The 13,993-nt window shown below is 45.1% G+C and overlaps 1 protein-coding gene across 7 annotated transcripts in view; it reads left to right on the top strand.

Annotated features, from left to right (window-relative positions):
• Window positions 1-13,993, top strand: part of INPP4A (inositol polyphosphate-4-phosphatase type I A) — a 138,576-nt gene that overhangs the window by 80,498 nt on the left and 44,085 nt on the right. For all 7 annotated transcript variants that reach the window (XM_058534503.1, XM_058534501.1, XM_058534498.1 and 4 more), the window contains exons 5-11: window positions 4,673-4,791; window positions 7,082-7,198; window positions 7,479-7,558; window positions 9,153-9,264; window positions 10,142-10,232; window positions 10,703-10,850; window positions 13,617-13,747. In XM_058534503.1, coding sequence (XP_058390486.1) covers window positions 4,673-4,791; window positions 7,082-7,198; window positions 7,479-7,558; window positions 9,153-9,264; window positions 10,142-10,232; window positions 10,703-10,850; window positions 13,617-13,747 — 798 coding nt within the window. The remainder of the gene's footprint in view (window positions 1-4,672; window positions 4,792-7,081; window positions 7,199-7,478; window positions 7,559-9,152; window positions 9,265-10,141; window positions 10,233-10,702; window positions 10,851-13,616; window positions 13,748-13,993) is intronic.

Here is a 13,993-nt window from a genome sequence, read left to right as displayed (position 1 = left end):
ATGGATTTATCAACAACAAAAAATAAACTGAGTGAGTGTAGAGAGAAGATGAGAGTTGATATAATTGAATTAAAAATCCTCACCCTTATAATTGAAATCAGGATAGTTCTGAATCTGGCAAATCAGAAACAGTAATACAGTCACATTAATTAGATGCATGGAGGAAGAAATAACTTAAAAAGGTGAGGGTGAATTTTACATTAAATGAATTTTATCACAATGAAAAAAAAGTGAGGAGCAGCAGCTGGATGATTGAATGGTCAAATATTTTGTTTTAAAATAAAAATTGATAAAAGTTTAACAAGTGCTCATTTTAAAACCTTTAATACAGAAGATGTTAGAGGAAAAGAAAACCCTATCACAGAGACATCATCATAGTTGGCATTTTGGTATAGATCCTTCCAGATATTTTTTTACACCCATACAGTGCTATACAGAAATTTTTAATGATTTTTGGTTGTGGAGATGATGGAATTATTTACAAAAACGCCATCCTAGAGTTCTTTTTTATCCCCCCCTTTTTCTCCCCAAAGCCCCAGTAGATAGTTGTATGTCATAGTTGCATGTCCTTTTAGTTGCTGTATGTGGGACGCGGCCTCAGCATGGCCCGACAAGCGGTGCGTTGGTGGCGCCCGGAATCTGAACCCGGGCCGCCAGCAGTGGAGTGTGCGCACTTAACCACTAAGCCACGGGGCCAGCCCCCATCCTAGAGTTCTTAACGTGGTTTTTGCATGTAGCAAAATATCACTGGCTTCTTTTCATTTTAATAAACATGGGATCTGCCTCATCATTTTGGATACCTACATAGAATCTGTTGTATGGCTGTGCCATGTTTATTTTAACCAGTCTCCTATTGTTGGACATTTAGGTTTTTCCAGTTTGCCATTATAAACACCACCACAGTGAATATTCGTATATAGACCTGTCATACATTTTGCTGATTATTTCCTTCGGATAAAGTCTTGGATATAAACTTGCTGAGTCAAATGGTGTACATTTGAAATATGTCTTTCTTAACAGTTTACCTCAACAGCATTTATTCAGCTGGGATTACAGGTGATCTGGTTGCAGAGACAAGGCATACATATCAGAGATAAATGGTTTCTATGGAAATATGCCAAAAGAGTGATATAAGTGATAAACAGAAGACTATGTGGGCTGCTGAGAGAAAGCTTCATAGGAAGCTATAGAACTTGAGCTAGAAATTAAACAGTGAGTGAGATTTAGATAGGCTGGGTGGGGGACGAAGCCAGGAGAGAATGTCACTTATAGGAAGGTGTGTTCTGAAGGTGGCATTTTGCCTCTCAGCCCTTAAACTGATGTCAGTCTTCCCAGCCTTTGGCCACCTGTTCTATCTGTTACCACTTGAGCTTGAAAGACCCAGATAGTCCAACCTTGCCACACCTGGTGAAAGGGCAAGCGAGAGAGACCAGACTATGTGTCACGTAAGGGTGTAGTTTAACGGAGGGAGAGCAAGTGGAACAGTCAAATCCTTGATTGCTGTTAGGCAGACATAGTAGGAGAAATAGAAGAGAACTTTAAAAAATAGTAGAACTGTAAAGCTTCTAGAAGAAAACGAAGGGTAACATAGAACCTCAGCGTACACAGATTTTTTGGACAGAATGCAAAAAGCACTAACTCTGTGTTTTAGTTTGCTCTTGCTGCCAACACAAATAACTGCAATTTTAGCACCTTTAAACAACACAAATTTGTTATCTTACAGTTCTCTTAGGTCAGGAATCCAATGGGCTCAGCTGGATCTCTGCTTAGACTTACAACAATCAGAGTGTCAGCTGGGCTGCCTTCCTTTCTGGGAACTCGAGGAGAGAATCTGTTTCCTCACTCGTTCTGGTTGTTGACAGAATTCAGTTCCTTGTGGTTTGAGGACTGAGGTCCCCATTTCTTTGCTAGTTAGCAGCTGAGGCTAGTTCTCAGCTTATAAAGACCGCTCACAGTCCTTGGCTTGTGGCCACCTTCCTTGGTCTTCAAATCCAGCAGTGGCAGGTGGAGTGCCTTTCATGCTTTGAACTTTTACCTCTTCTTTGATGATCACATCTTTCTAACTCACCCTTCCACCTTCCTCTTCTGCTTTTAAGATCTCATGTGATTAGATTAAACCCACCCAGATAATCTGGAATAATCTCCCCATGTCCAGATCCATGACCTTAATCATGTCTATAGGGTCCTTTTTGCCTCTAATGTAATATATGCACAGGTTCCAGGGATTAGGACATAGATTTTTTTGGGGGGGTGGGGGACATTTTTCTGCCTACCACTCCCTAAAATTAAAAATGGGATAAATTGGACTTCATCAAAATAAAAAATTACTGTCCATCAAAAGATACCATTAAGAAAATGAATAGATAAACCACAGACTGGGAAAAAAATATTCATAACACATACCACCTGACAAAGGACAGATCCAGAATAAAATACTTACAAATCAACAATAAAAAAGTCAACAACCTGATTTTAAAATGAGCAAAAGATTTGAGCAGACTCTTGACAACAGAAGTTATAAAAATGAACAGTAAACACATGGTGAAAAGATGCTTAACATCAGTCATCGTGGAAGTACAGATTAAAACACATCCATTAGAACAACTGAAATAAAGACTAACTTCAAATGTTGGTGGGGATGCAGAGCAACTGGAACTCATGTACATTGCTGGTGGGATTGTAAAATGATACAAATGCTATAGAAAACTGTTAGCTTCTTACAAAGTTAAGCATATCCTCCACTATAACCTAGAAATTCCACTCTTAGGTGCTTATGCAAAAGAAATGAAAACATACATTCACAAAAAGACATGAACAAGAATGTTTATGGCACCTTTATTTACAGTGGTTCAAAACTAGGAAAAACTGAAATGTCCATTAACAGTAGAATGGATAAATAAATTTTGGTACATTCATACAATGGAATATAACATCAATTAAAAAAAGAATGAATTATCAATACATATAACAGTGTAGGTGAATCTCAAAAACATTCCATTTATATGAAATTCAAGAACAAACAGAAGTGATAGAAATCAGCAAGTGGTTGCAGAGGTCAGGGAATTGACTGTGAATTGCGAGGGGGAACTTTCTAGTTTGATGGGAAAAGTTCTCTGTCTTGTTTTGATGATGGTTACCTGGGTGTATATGATTGTCAAAACTCATTGGACTGAAAGCTTAAACTCTTTGTATTTTATTATAACCAATAAATAATGAAAATTCATAAATATACATGAGAAGGTACTACAAAGAGAGAATCCAAGATCCGAAATTAATTATCAGAAGTAAAAATCAATTTCTGAATTTTCAGTCACCAGTGAGCATTTTAAAAAATCAAATGAGAATGATGATGGCAGAAATGACAGAGTAAGGACCTCCAAAAATCCTTTCCTCCATAAAGGCAATGAGAACATGGGCAAAAATGGTCAAAATCAGTTGTTTCAAAACGCTGGAAATTAACCAAAGGCTTATAAGCACTCTGGAGAGTGTTTATTAACCCCTCCGAAAAAGCTTCTTGTTTCTACTGGTATCTAACTTTGATTTACCATATATTTCATCAACTCCAAGATGTATATTTTTTCATGTTTTAATATCTTTAATCAGAAAGTGTTTTAAAATCATATCATGGTCTAATGGCAGTGGATCTTTTTTTCTTTCACAGTGCATTTTACAACAGGTAGCATGTTAGAGTCAATGAAATTTGGTCGTTTTTCCTGTAGGTCACTTTTATGATAGAATTATCTGAGTCTTATAATCTGTTTCAAAATGCTTAGTACAATAAATTTTCTTTTTTTTGTGTGTGAGGACGATTCGCCCTGAGCTAACATCTGTTGCCAATCCTCCTCTTTTTTTGCTTGAGGAAGACTAGCCCTGAGCTAATATCTGTGCCAGTCTTCCTCCACTTTGTATGTGGGTCGCCACCTCAGCGTGGCTGACAGGTGGTGTAGGTCCACGCCCGGGATCCAAATCCACGAATCCCGGGCCACCGAAGTGCAACGTGTCCAACTTAACCACTGTGCCGTGGGGTCGGCTCTGTACAGTAAATTTTCCAACTGAAACAGTTCTACAGGGTACCTTTAGTTTTGAAAAGTAACATTTTTAGTAATCTTGCATTGGATATGAGTCTTATAAGGAGAATAAATGAGCAGTGACTTCCTTTTTTTTTTAAAAAAGCTTTGTTGACTTTGCCATAGAATTTTACTTTGCTTCCAGCCTGCATCCACACAGAGACCCACGGGGCACCACAAGCTTAGGGCTGGCCACAGCAGTTATAGGATACGGGCATGTGTAGCCGCGTCTTGATTCCCTAGACTCTGTGGCTGCTTAGCTCAATTGGTTAGAAGTTCAATTAGTTATTAAGGTGAAACTTTATGGGTCAGACCCCGTATGAGCTTGTTGGCTTTGTGCTCCATTCCGTGAACATAGAAAGCCCCCTCTGGCCTTCCGCTGGCGGTTGCAACATTGCTGTCATAGGGGTGGGGGAAATGGGGCAGAGTAAGAAGAGGATGTTTCGTATTTAAAAAATCACCTCCCTGTGACAACTGACAGTGTGATCGTCTCATCCCTTTGAGTGTCATTTCCCTTTTTTGCTGTCTTTGGGTATGTTTGGAACAGAGAATTAACTAGAGCCTGATTTTAAAGGATTCATTTCTTTCCCATCTTAATTCTATAGCTTGCAGTGAGCTGCATACTCCATCGCTAGATCGAAAACCAAATAGTTTTGTAGCAGTGAGTGTAACCACCCCTCCTCAGGCATTCTGGACGAAGCACGCACAAACGGAGATCATTGAGGTGGGTGCTGCTCGCCCCCGTCCTCAGGGAGCCCCTGACAGGCTCTGGTGGTGGGGTAGCCCTGTGGGAGGGCTGTTCAGTTACCTTGGAGCTGCAGTGATAATTATGTGACTTGTGTTGCTGTTTCTCCGTGGATTTTCGTACACTGGTATTTGTCATCACTCTTACTCATCTGGATGGCATTTATAGTTGCCATATCCTTTACAATTACTGATTATCTATTGGCTAGTTATTTTTGAAAAATGATCCTATAAGGTTGATTGCATTTTAAGAGGCAAGACCTAATACTTCCTTGTCACTTCCAATTGGCTGCTACTTTTAGAAAACTGCTCTCGTTAATCAGAGTTTGGAGAGCGTTAACTATTAACTAGCCTTCTTACTGGGGCATACCCCTATTTTTATTGGTTTTTATCTTTATAGCCTTTTGAGTTGTGTGTTATATGTTTACTTTCTACATTAAGTTAAATGATACACATTCACTGAGGAAATTTTATAAAATCTCTTTAGATAATTGAGCACATTACGTAAGTTATGCAACTAAGTGTAGGAGTTCCTGGTGTGAGATTCTGCAGGATTCTATTTGTGATGTGAGCTTCTATGTGAATTAAGTGTCTCAAGCACACGTAGACTGCATTTCCTCCTCCTCCCCAGGTTTATATTTTGGAGGATAGACCACGCTTTTTCCATTCTCTTGGAAACTTATTTCTAAGTTCAAGCCAACAATTCTGTTTTCTGAGCTTTTGTTGAGCACTGCTTACACATGAAGCACAGTGCTGGGCACTGTGGATGATCCAGAGACCCCTGGGGCCCAGTCCCTGCCCTCAAGAAGTTTACCATCTGTGGGTAGGGAGCAGAAGTGAGCGTGGCTCCGTCTCTACACAGCAGAGTGTGGAAAGTGTCAGAGAGATGAGGACAGCACCAGGCAAACGGGGTCTCATCCAGCTCTGAGGCTCAGAGGAGGCTTCCTATAGCGGGGCTTAGTGAAATTCTGGCTTAAAAGGTCTGGGGCGGGGTCCAAGACTCTGCATTTGCCCAAGCTCCCAGATGATGCCCAGTCTGGGGACCACATGTGAAGAGCATGCCAGAGTTCTGTGGTAGCTATGCAAAGGCATGGCGATAGGAAAGCATCGTGTGTATTTGGAGAATAACGTTACCCTGTTCCGTGAGAGCAAAAGAGGCACAAGTGGGAGAGCAAGGGAGGGAAGCCTTGAACATCAGATGAGGAGTTTGTAGTGGCCAGTGCTGGCTTTTCTGTTGGGGGAGTCACCTGTCCAGCTGTGTTTCAGAGAGGTCCTAACTTAGATAGTCAGACAGTCTTTTGAGGGAGTGATGTAGGACCTGGCTAGCAGTGGAAAGGAGTGGAAGGAAGGGGTGGGGTACATGTGGGAGAGGCTCTGGAGGTGGCTTTTGCCAGAGGAGTTCATCCTCACCGGGGGGTGAGAGCCACTGAGAGGAGGGCACCAGGGCAGACGCCCAGGTTTGTAGCCTCCTGGGAAAGAAAGTCATAAAGGGCCTTAACCAAGGGTGGATGGAGGGAGAGGTTGGGTGGGGCTGTGGTCCCAGCAGTCCACCCAGTGGGCGCTGAGAGACTGGATTTGGAGCTACAGAGGGAACGTAGCCAGAGGCATGGACCCCACAGCAGGAACAGACAGAAACTGTTAACTGTTTGGCTGAGAAAGTTAACCACTGCCTGAGAAAGAGCATATGATATTATAGGCTTCTATAGGAGGGCGAGGCTAAGCTCCCAGGAAATAGCCACCTAGGATCTAGAAATTAGCAACTAGTCCTCAGAAAAGGAGAGCCTTAAAAAAGTCAGGCCGTAATTATTCCAAACCCAGGATACTAGAAATAAGAAATGACTTAAGCCATTCATTTCCTCTTTCGTTTGCCTGTTTATACATCTTAAAGGAACAACCCAAAGTAGAAGGTCCAAATACGTGACTCTTCTAAAGTTGTAAGACTAAGAATATATGTGGACATTCAACTCATTTTAGTTTTATAAAATCCTTCCTACTGAATGAGAAACCCTTAGAATGAGCCCTTGGGCACAGCTTGTGCATTTGTTGCATTTGTTGTATCTGGATCTAGAACGGTCTGTGTCAGACTGCTTTGTTGTTTTTGGAAAGCAGTTGTTGGGTTGTGTGCATCCATTTAAGCTGTCATTAGTGTTTGTGTTGATCCTAGTTTATGAGAATGTTAATTTATCATTCTGAAAATGTTGATGTATTTCAAAAGCAATTACATTAAAATATCCAACTCTGTATTCTGATTATTTTCTTTTCTATTCTAGGGAACCAACAATCCTATATTTCTAAGCAGTATTGCCTTCTTTCAAGACTCTCTTATCAATCAGATGACACAAATCAAACTCTCTGTGTATGATGTCAAAGATAGATCTCAGGGAACAGTTAAGTAACGTGGTTTGGGGGATTTTCTTACCTTTTTTTTAAGTTCTGTGATCATTTGAAAGAGAGGAGAGCACAAGATTGACTTCACTACTGGCTCACAAATTAACAAATGTCCAAACGTATTTGTCTTTGGGAATTTCTTACTGAGCATCTCTATTGGGCTCCTGAGATGAGGGTCAGATATGTTGAGGGAACCAGCCGGACTCCCCTGGGGCCTGGTAATTGGAGCAGAGGCAAAGCAAGCACACTAATGCTGTCTCTCTCCCCCTTCTTCCTCAGATGTATTTACTGGGCTCTGGAACCTTCATTGTCAAGGATCTGCTCCAGGACAGGCATCATAGATTGCATTTAACACTAAGGTTGGTATTTAATTTTGTTCCTTTGGAAGGATGTGTAATGAAGAGGTTCAGGGACAGGTGGGGAAAGGCTCTATTTCCTATACTGAGAGAGCACCCTGCCCCTCCCAGAGGCCAGTCTAAGAAGGGAGGTGCTTGTCCATTGAGGCAAGATAAAAAACTCAGCCTATCAGAGGGCCTGATGGAAATGTGGGGCGTCTGTGGGAAATATGAGCACACTCTACTCAGACCTAAAGGAAAACCTAGATACGTATCTAATAAGACTAAATATATTTGTCTGTTATCTGTCCCCTCCCCAATAGAATGTAATCTCCTGGAGAGCAGGGATTTTTGTCTGTTTTGCTTCATGGCTGTATGCTAAGCACCTAGAACAGTGCCTAGTACTCAATAAATATTTGTGGAAAGAAGAGAGGGAAACCCCCTGGCCCCCACGGTGTTCCTGGAAGGAAGATGAAAGATGTCAAGATGTCAATCCTTCCCAGATTCATTTTAGAGGCAGTTCCCACCCAAACCCTGATGTGGCGTTCTTTTTTTCAAAATAATGTAAAAATTGGAAAAATAGTCCAAAATAGCAAAGAAAATTTTGACAGAGATGATGAATTCCCTGCTAGATAGTGTGACATTCTGAAGCTGTGGTGATGCAGTGTTGTGGACGTTGGACGGATGAGAGCCCCGCAGCCGTCCTTTGTATGTGAGCCTGACTCGGCATGAAGGAGGAGTCTGGGGAAATGAGGGGTCTCGTTGGGGCAGGGCTATCAGAGGACAATGCATAGGTGCAGCACATGCCAGAAGTAACTCCAGTTGGACTGGAGTTAACTGTAAGAAATGGACGTCATCCTGTTTAGAAGGATCTGGAGATGACTGTTGAACAGATAGCCCTGGAAGGACTTTTCCAGGCATGAGAACAATGCAAGTCACAAAGGAAATGGTCAGTAGATGTGACCCCTTAAAAATTGAGAAGCTGGCTAAGTCAGACGTCTTAAATAAAAAGCCTGAGGTTCAGGGTGTCCCTGGGGCTTCCCTGGATGAATTAGATGGGCCTGGGCAGCTGGCAGCCACCCCGAGGGGTGTCGGGGGAAGCTGACCGGGGCTAGAGTGGCATCAGCTGTATCGTGTCAGGATTCAGAGGTGTCGGGAAACCCTGGTGACCTCTGCTTATTTGAGGTCCAGGCCTAGGCCTTGAGGCTCGTCAAAGCTTCAGAGGGGGATGGGAAGGAGCAGAGAGGGGTCCAATGCCAGAAGAAGGTGCCCTCCAGTTGTCATTCCAAAGTGTGTCCCCCTTACTCTCTGGGGCAGGGGTCAGCCCAGGGGCTGAGGGACGCCTCCCAAGCAAGCATCGGCCCCTTCGCTCCGACTCCACCAGGCACGCCACACTTCTCTGTGGTGGTTTGTCCCTTCTCCAGTGCAGTCCTCCCCTGTGCCCCGTGGTTTCCTTGTGTGCCTGCCCGGAGCCTGTGAATGCTGGCTGACCGACCAGCTGGCCGGATCCTGGTGCCCTCAGGATCACTTGGGGAGCAGGGACGGCTGAGCTTTGCATTTAAGCAGAACATGAAGCGCAGTCACGTCACCACTCACTAAAGCACGTTGCTTGTTGCAGGTCTGCAGAGAGTGACCGCGTGGGTAACATCACCGTGATCGGCTGGCAGATGGAGGAGAAGTCGGACCAGCGGCCCCCCGTGACCCGGTCTCTGGACACCGTCAATGGGAGGGTGAGCACGCCACCCTCCTCCTCCGCATTAGAGTTAGAGGACCTGTCCACGTGGACTTGGCCTCTGTGCTCAGGGAAGGGAAGGGAAGGCCAGGGCTGCTGCTTGATGCTGCCTCGCAAGACATGCCTTCTTCCAGGCACTTCTGAAAGTAGTGAGAAGGGGGCCCCTCAGAGAACAGGCTCCTCTGCTCCGGCCACACTGGCCACCTCCAGAGAGCGGGCGGAATGAATGGGCAGGAGCCTGGCCAGAGGCGCTGCAGTCAGGCGGGTAGGGAGGTGGCTTGTGGGGGTGTGGAATGAGACCAGATTATCTGTGATGTTTTGTTAGTATGTTCCTCTCCCAGACAACATGTGCCCCCCACTCACCTTATGCACACTCCGTGCCCGCACACCGCCTTCTTCTCACACCCCATCTCCTCCTCTCCATCTCCCTCACTCTCTCTCCCACACCCTCTCTCACACGGATACTCCATGCTCTAAAACTAGAATTCTAATTTAAGAACCCAAACACTGGTAAGTAGTCATTGTAAAATACAGAGTTATCTCATTTCACCCAAAATAAGCCCAGAATGTCAGCTCTGGAAATACTTCTGGGCACCATCTATTCCCTCCCTTTCATTTTACACATCAGAATCCTGAAACACAAGGTGAAGTGGCTTTGTCAAAAGACACGCATTTCTAGAAAGTTGTGTGTGCGTGGAATATGTTCTATATACTGGGAGGTGGATTAATTTGTCTGTGGCTTGGGTAGAGTATTCATTGTAGAGTTAATGGTGGATGGTAATTTGAAGCATTCTTTTATGGTGTCCCCAGGCCACCATTTCTCCTGAGTGCTCTGGTCTCACAGGTTTCTTGTGCCTCTCTGTACACGTTATTAGATGGTTCTGCCCGTTGATGAGAGCTTGACCGAGGCCTTGGGAATCCGATCCAAATATGCTTCATTGCGAAAAGACACTTTACTGAAATCTGGTAAACAGCTTCCTCCGTTGGTACTCTTGCCACTCTTGTGAGTGTCTGCTCGGGCCGTGGTCACCCTTTCCTCCCCATCTGCTCTGATTGTCACCTCCCTCTTGCACATAGAGGAGCCGTTCTTTTTGCCAGCATGTGGAGAGTTAGTAATACTCTGAGGAAGGACTCCTCCTTTGTTTCGCGCCTTCTTGTTTAGCGTTGGGTTTAGTGGCTGACAGCCTCCCCGCCCCAAGCCCTTGTACTTCAGAGTTTGTTACACATTCTGGGGCAAGAAGATTGCATGTCATGGGAGAGGAGTGATCAGGCTCAGTCACGTGGTGGGTTTTTGGTTTAAATGTCTTAATTCCCTTGAGATGAACAGTTAGAAGACTTGAGGGTGTCAGCACCACTGAGGGCCTGGGGAGGAGGCCCCTCGCGGCAGGTCTGCACCAGCTCACCCAGCCTCTGTCTCCCCCGCCATCCCACCTCAGTGTTCGGCGGCGCCATCTGCCGCATGTACCGCTTCCCAACCACTGACGGCAACCACCTGAGGATCCTGGAGCAGATGGCGGAGAGTGTGCTCTCCCTGCACGTGCCCCGGCAGTTTGTGAAGCTCCTGCTCGAGGAAGATGCGGCCAGGTGAGTCCACGTGAGGGGCCAACCACCCGTCACACCCCGTCTTGTGCCCCTGCCTTTCTGGAAAGCTTTGAGATGTGGTGGGTAGAGCACTGGCCTTAGAGCAGGCTGCAAGCCCAGCCTCTGCCATTTGCCTGCTTTGTGGCCCGGACACGCCAAAGCCTCGGTTTGCTCATCTGTACGCTGGGGTTCCTGTGTGAGCACTTCATAGGACAACGTGCCGGAAGCACCAGGTGTGTGTCCAGCACTCAGTACCTTCTCCCTGCCATTCCCCTCTCCTTTCCCCTTTCATTTGGCCTTAGAAAGTTAGAAATCCAGTCACAGGCCACATAAGGATGCTTTGGTCAATGACAGACCGCATATACGACAGTGATCCCATAAGATTAGTACCATACAGCCTCGGTGTGTAGTAGGCTATACCATCTAGGTTTGTGTAAGTACACTCTGTGATGTGCACACAACAACGAAGTCACCCAGGGATGCATTTCTCAGAACATGTCCCCATCGTTAAGCGATGCACGGCTGTAGCTGGTTGTTCTTTGGTTATAGCTGCCTGGGTCAGCAGTTTCCTAGGGTAGCCACAGCAGTATGGGCTCCAGAAGGCTAAGTGTGTGCTCTGGTCCTCCGCATCTCTCAGCAGGGCATGTTCCACTGATTCTAAGGCAGGGAGAGGCCTGAGAGGTGGGGCCGGCCTTGCAGGTTACGTCTCCTGATTGCCTCAGACTGTCATTTCTACTCCTTGTCATAGAACGGTGTTAATTATAAACAGGATGTAACAGAAGCATGAGAGGAAACAATGCAGTCAGAATTCTACTGTTTTAATACAGCTATTTTGTTTTAATTTTTTGTCTTGAAAAAAATCAAACTTAAAGAAAAATGACAATAATAATACAATGAGCGGCTTTCTCTATATATATTTACATATTTTATAGTTATTTTAATTTTTAAAACTTCCCCTTCAGCTTTTCCATATTTGTATATATTTACCTGGCTACCATCTACTTTTCCATATATCTTCAGTTTTCGTGTTATAATTTTTAATTATGAACTACTTTCCCATTATTCAGTGTACTCTAACTTTGAAGAGTTCATTCATTTAACAAGTGCTGTGGTTTTGAGGGTTTTGTTGTTGTTTTTCACACCCGTCACGTGGCTGGCGCTGTGCTCAGCGTGGGAGGCTTCCTGATGAGCGACACAGACCGTGGGAGACAGTCAATAACAAGAACTGGGGGCCACACACAGAGCCCCGGATGTGCCAGTGCTGTGCGGAAATTAAACAGAGGCTGTGAGGAGGAGGAGGGCAGTCCCGGCAGGCCTCTGTGAGATAGTGACACTAAGCTGACACCCAAAGCATAAGAAGGAGCCACATGAAACACAGGGGCAAAGACATCCAGAGGGACGGGCCAGCAGCGGCCCAGGCCGGCGGGCTCGTGCTCTCATGAGCAGACCTGGGGCTGTGGGGCCAGTTGGCTAGCGGTGAACAAGGACGTAGGTCTCACCGCTGGCTTGCCTGAACTTGGTGTTCTTTTACATTAATTTCGCTAACTTAATAATAATAGAATGGTACAACTCTTTTAACTTCAGACAATTTAGTAGATTCCTAAAAACTTTTATAAAATTAAGCTTTTTTTTCCTCAAAGGAAAATGTTTAGTATAAAAAGCCAAATAGTGCCACAGGGCTTTTAACAAAAACATAAGTCTTGGAGCCCTCTCCTTTCTGATCTACTTCCTAGAAATACCCACTTTTAGCCGTTTTAGTGTTTACTGCTATAGGTGTAGTGTGCTCTCTTAATTAATCAGTTTCGGGGATTAGCAGATTTCCTATGATGAGGCTTTTAGGTCCTTTATACTTTCCCATTCCCCATTTTCCTAATATGGATATCTTTTTTTTTTTTTAATCCATCTTGTGTTTTCATTATTCTGATTATGTTGCTATTTTACTGCTGAGCTAAGACGTTTATATTTCAGTTCTTACACGGCTTTTATTTTTCTGGATATAAAGCCTCTTTTTCCTTTTCCTCTTTTCCCATTCCCCTCTCCTCCCCCATGCCACTTTTAGATTTAGACAGTTCATTACTTAACGTAGACAGAGAAAGGAAGCATGACCAAAGTCGCTAGCTCCCCGTGGTCCTTGTCCCATACCCAAAAATGATGACATTGAAACAGAAGGGGCCGGACAACCGCGGCGGGAGCTGCGGGCCCCCCGTTGCTGAGCTGCCAGCTGTAGACTGCAGCTGAGCACCTTGTGTTCTGCAGCTCTGTTCTTAAGGGAGGCAGAGCCCCATCCTTCACCAGAACCTGGGAGGCAGTGAGAAACTGTCTTATGACAGCCCCTGGGGGAGGTGAAGAGGGGAGGGGAGATGGCCTTGTAGCAGCTGCTCACAGGCCTGCAATCCTCTCGTGTTCTGGGAGGGTCACACGTTGTTCTGTTCAGCCCAGACTCAGGCAGGCTGCGTTCAAGCCTTCGCCTGTGCGGCCTATGTGGACACAGGCAAGGAGCTGCTCTGCTACAGCCTCTCTAGCTGCTCTGTGCACTTCTCCACATAGTCAGTTGTCTCCCTGTCATACAGCTGTTTCTCCTGGAGCGGGCTGTCACCCTGCCCCACTGCTTGCCCTCTAGACTTGCAGGGTAGGTAGCTGTTGTCCTGAGCCCTCCCTGGGTGACAGTGATACTTTCGTGTACACTTTGTTCTCTGAGTTGGTTAGGACTCCTGTGCCTCTCCAGGGAAGTGAGCCGGCTCCACGGCCTGACGTGTGTCTTGCTTGCAGAGTGTGTGAACTGGAGGAGTTGGGGGATCTGTCCCCTTGCTGGGAGAGCCTCCGGCGCCAGATTGTCACTCAGTACCAGACTGTCATCCTCATATACCAGGAGAACCTGACCGACCTCCATCAGTACAAAGGTGGGTGCCCCGTCTCATCTTCGTCACCGCTCGCATGCTCTCCGTTTTCCTGGCTAGAAATCTGGAACCCAAGGTCGCTCAAATACTCGCACTGACAGACGCTCTAATGGACTTTTAAAAATAGATTCTTGTGTAGGTGTGAATTCTTTCAGATGTGGATTTTTCAGATCGTAATTAGGAAGACAAATCTGTGAATTGTCTTGACAGTTCCTTCCATGGTGTTGTCTGCCAAAACGACGACTGTAG

Source organism: Diceros bicornis, chromosome 40, assembly GCF_020826845.1.
Source record: "Diceros bicornis minor isolate mBicDic1 chromosome 40, mDicBic1.mat.cur, whole genome shotgun sequence".
NCBI lineage: Eukaryota > Metazoa > Chordata > Mammalia > Perissodactyla > Rhinocerotidae > Diceros > Diceros bicornis.
This window is presented reverse-complemented; position numbering and strand designations above follow the sequence as displayed.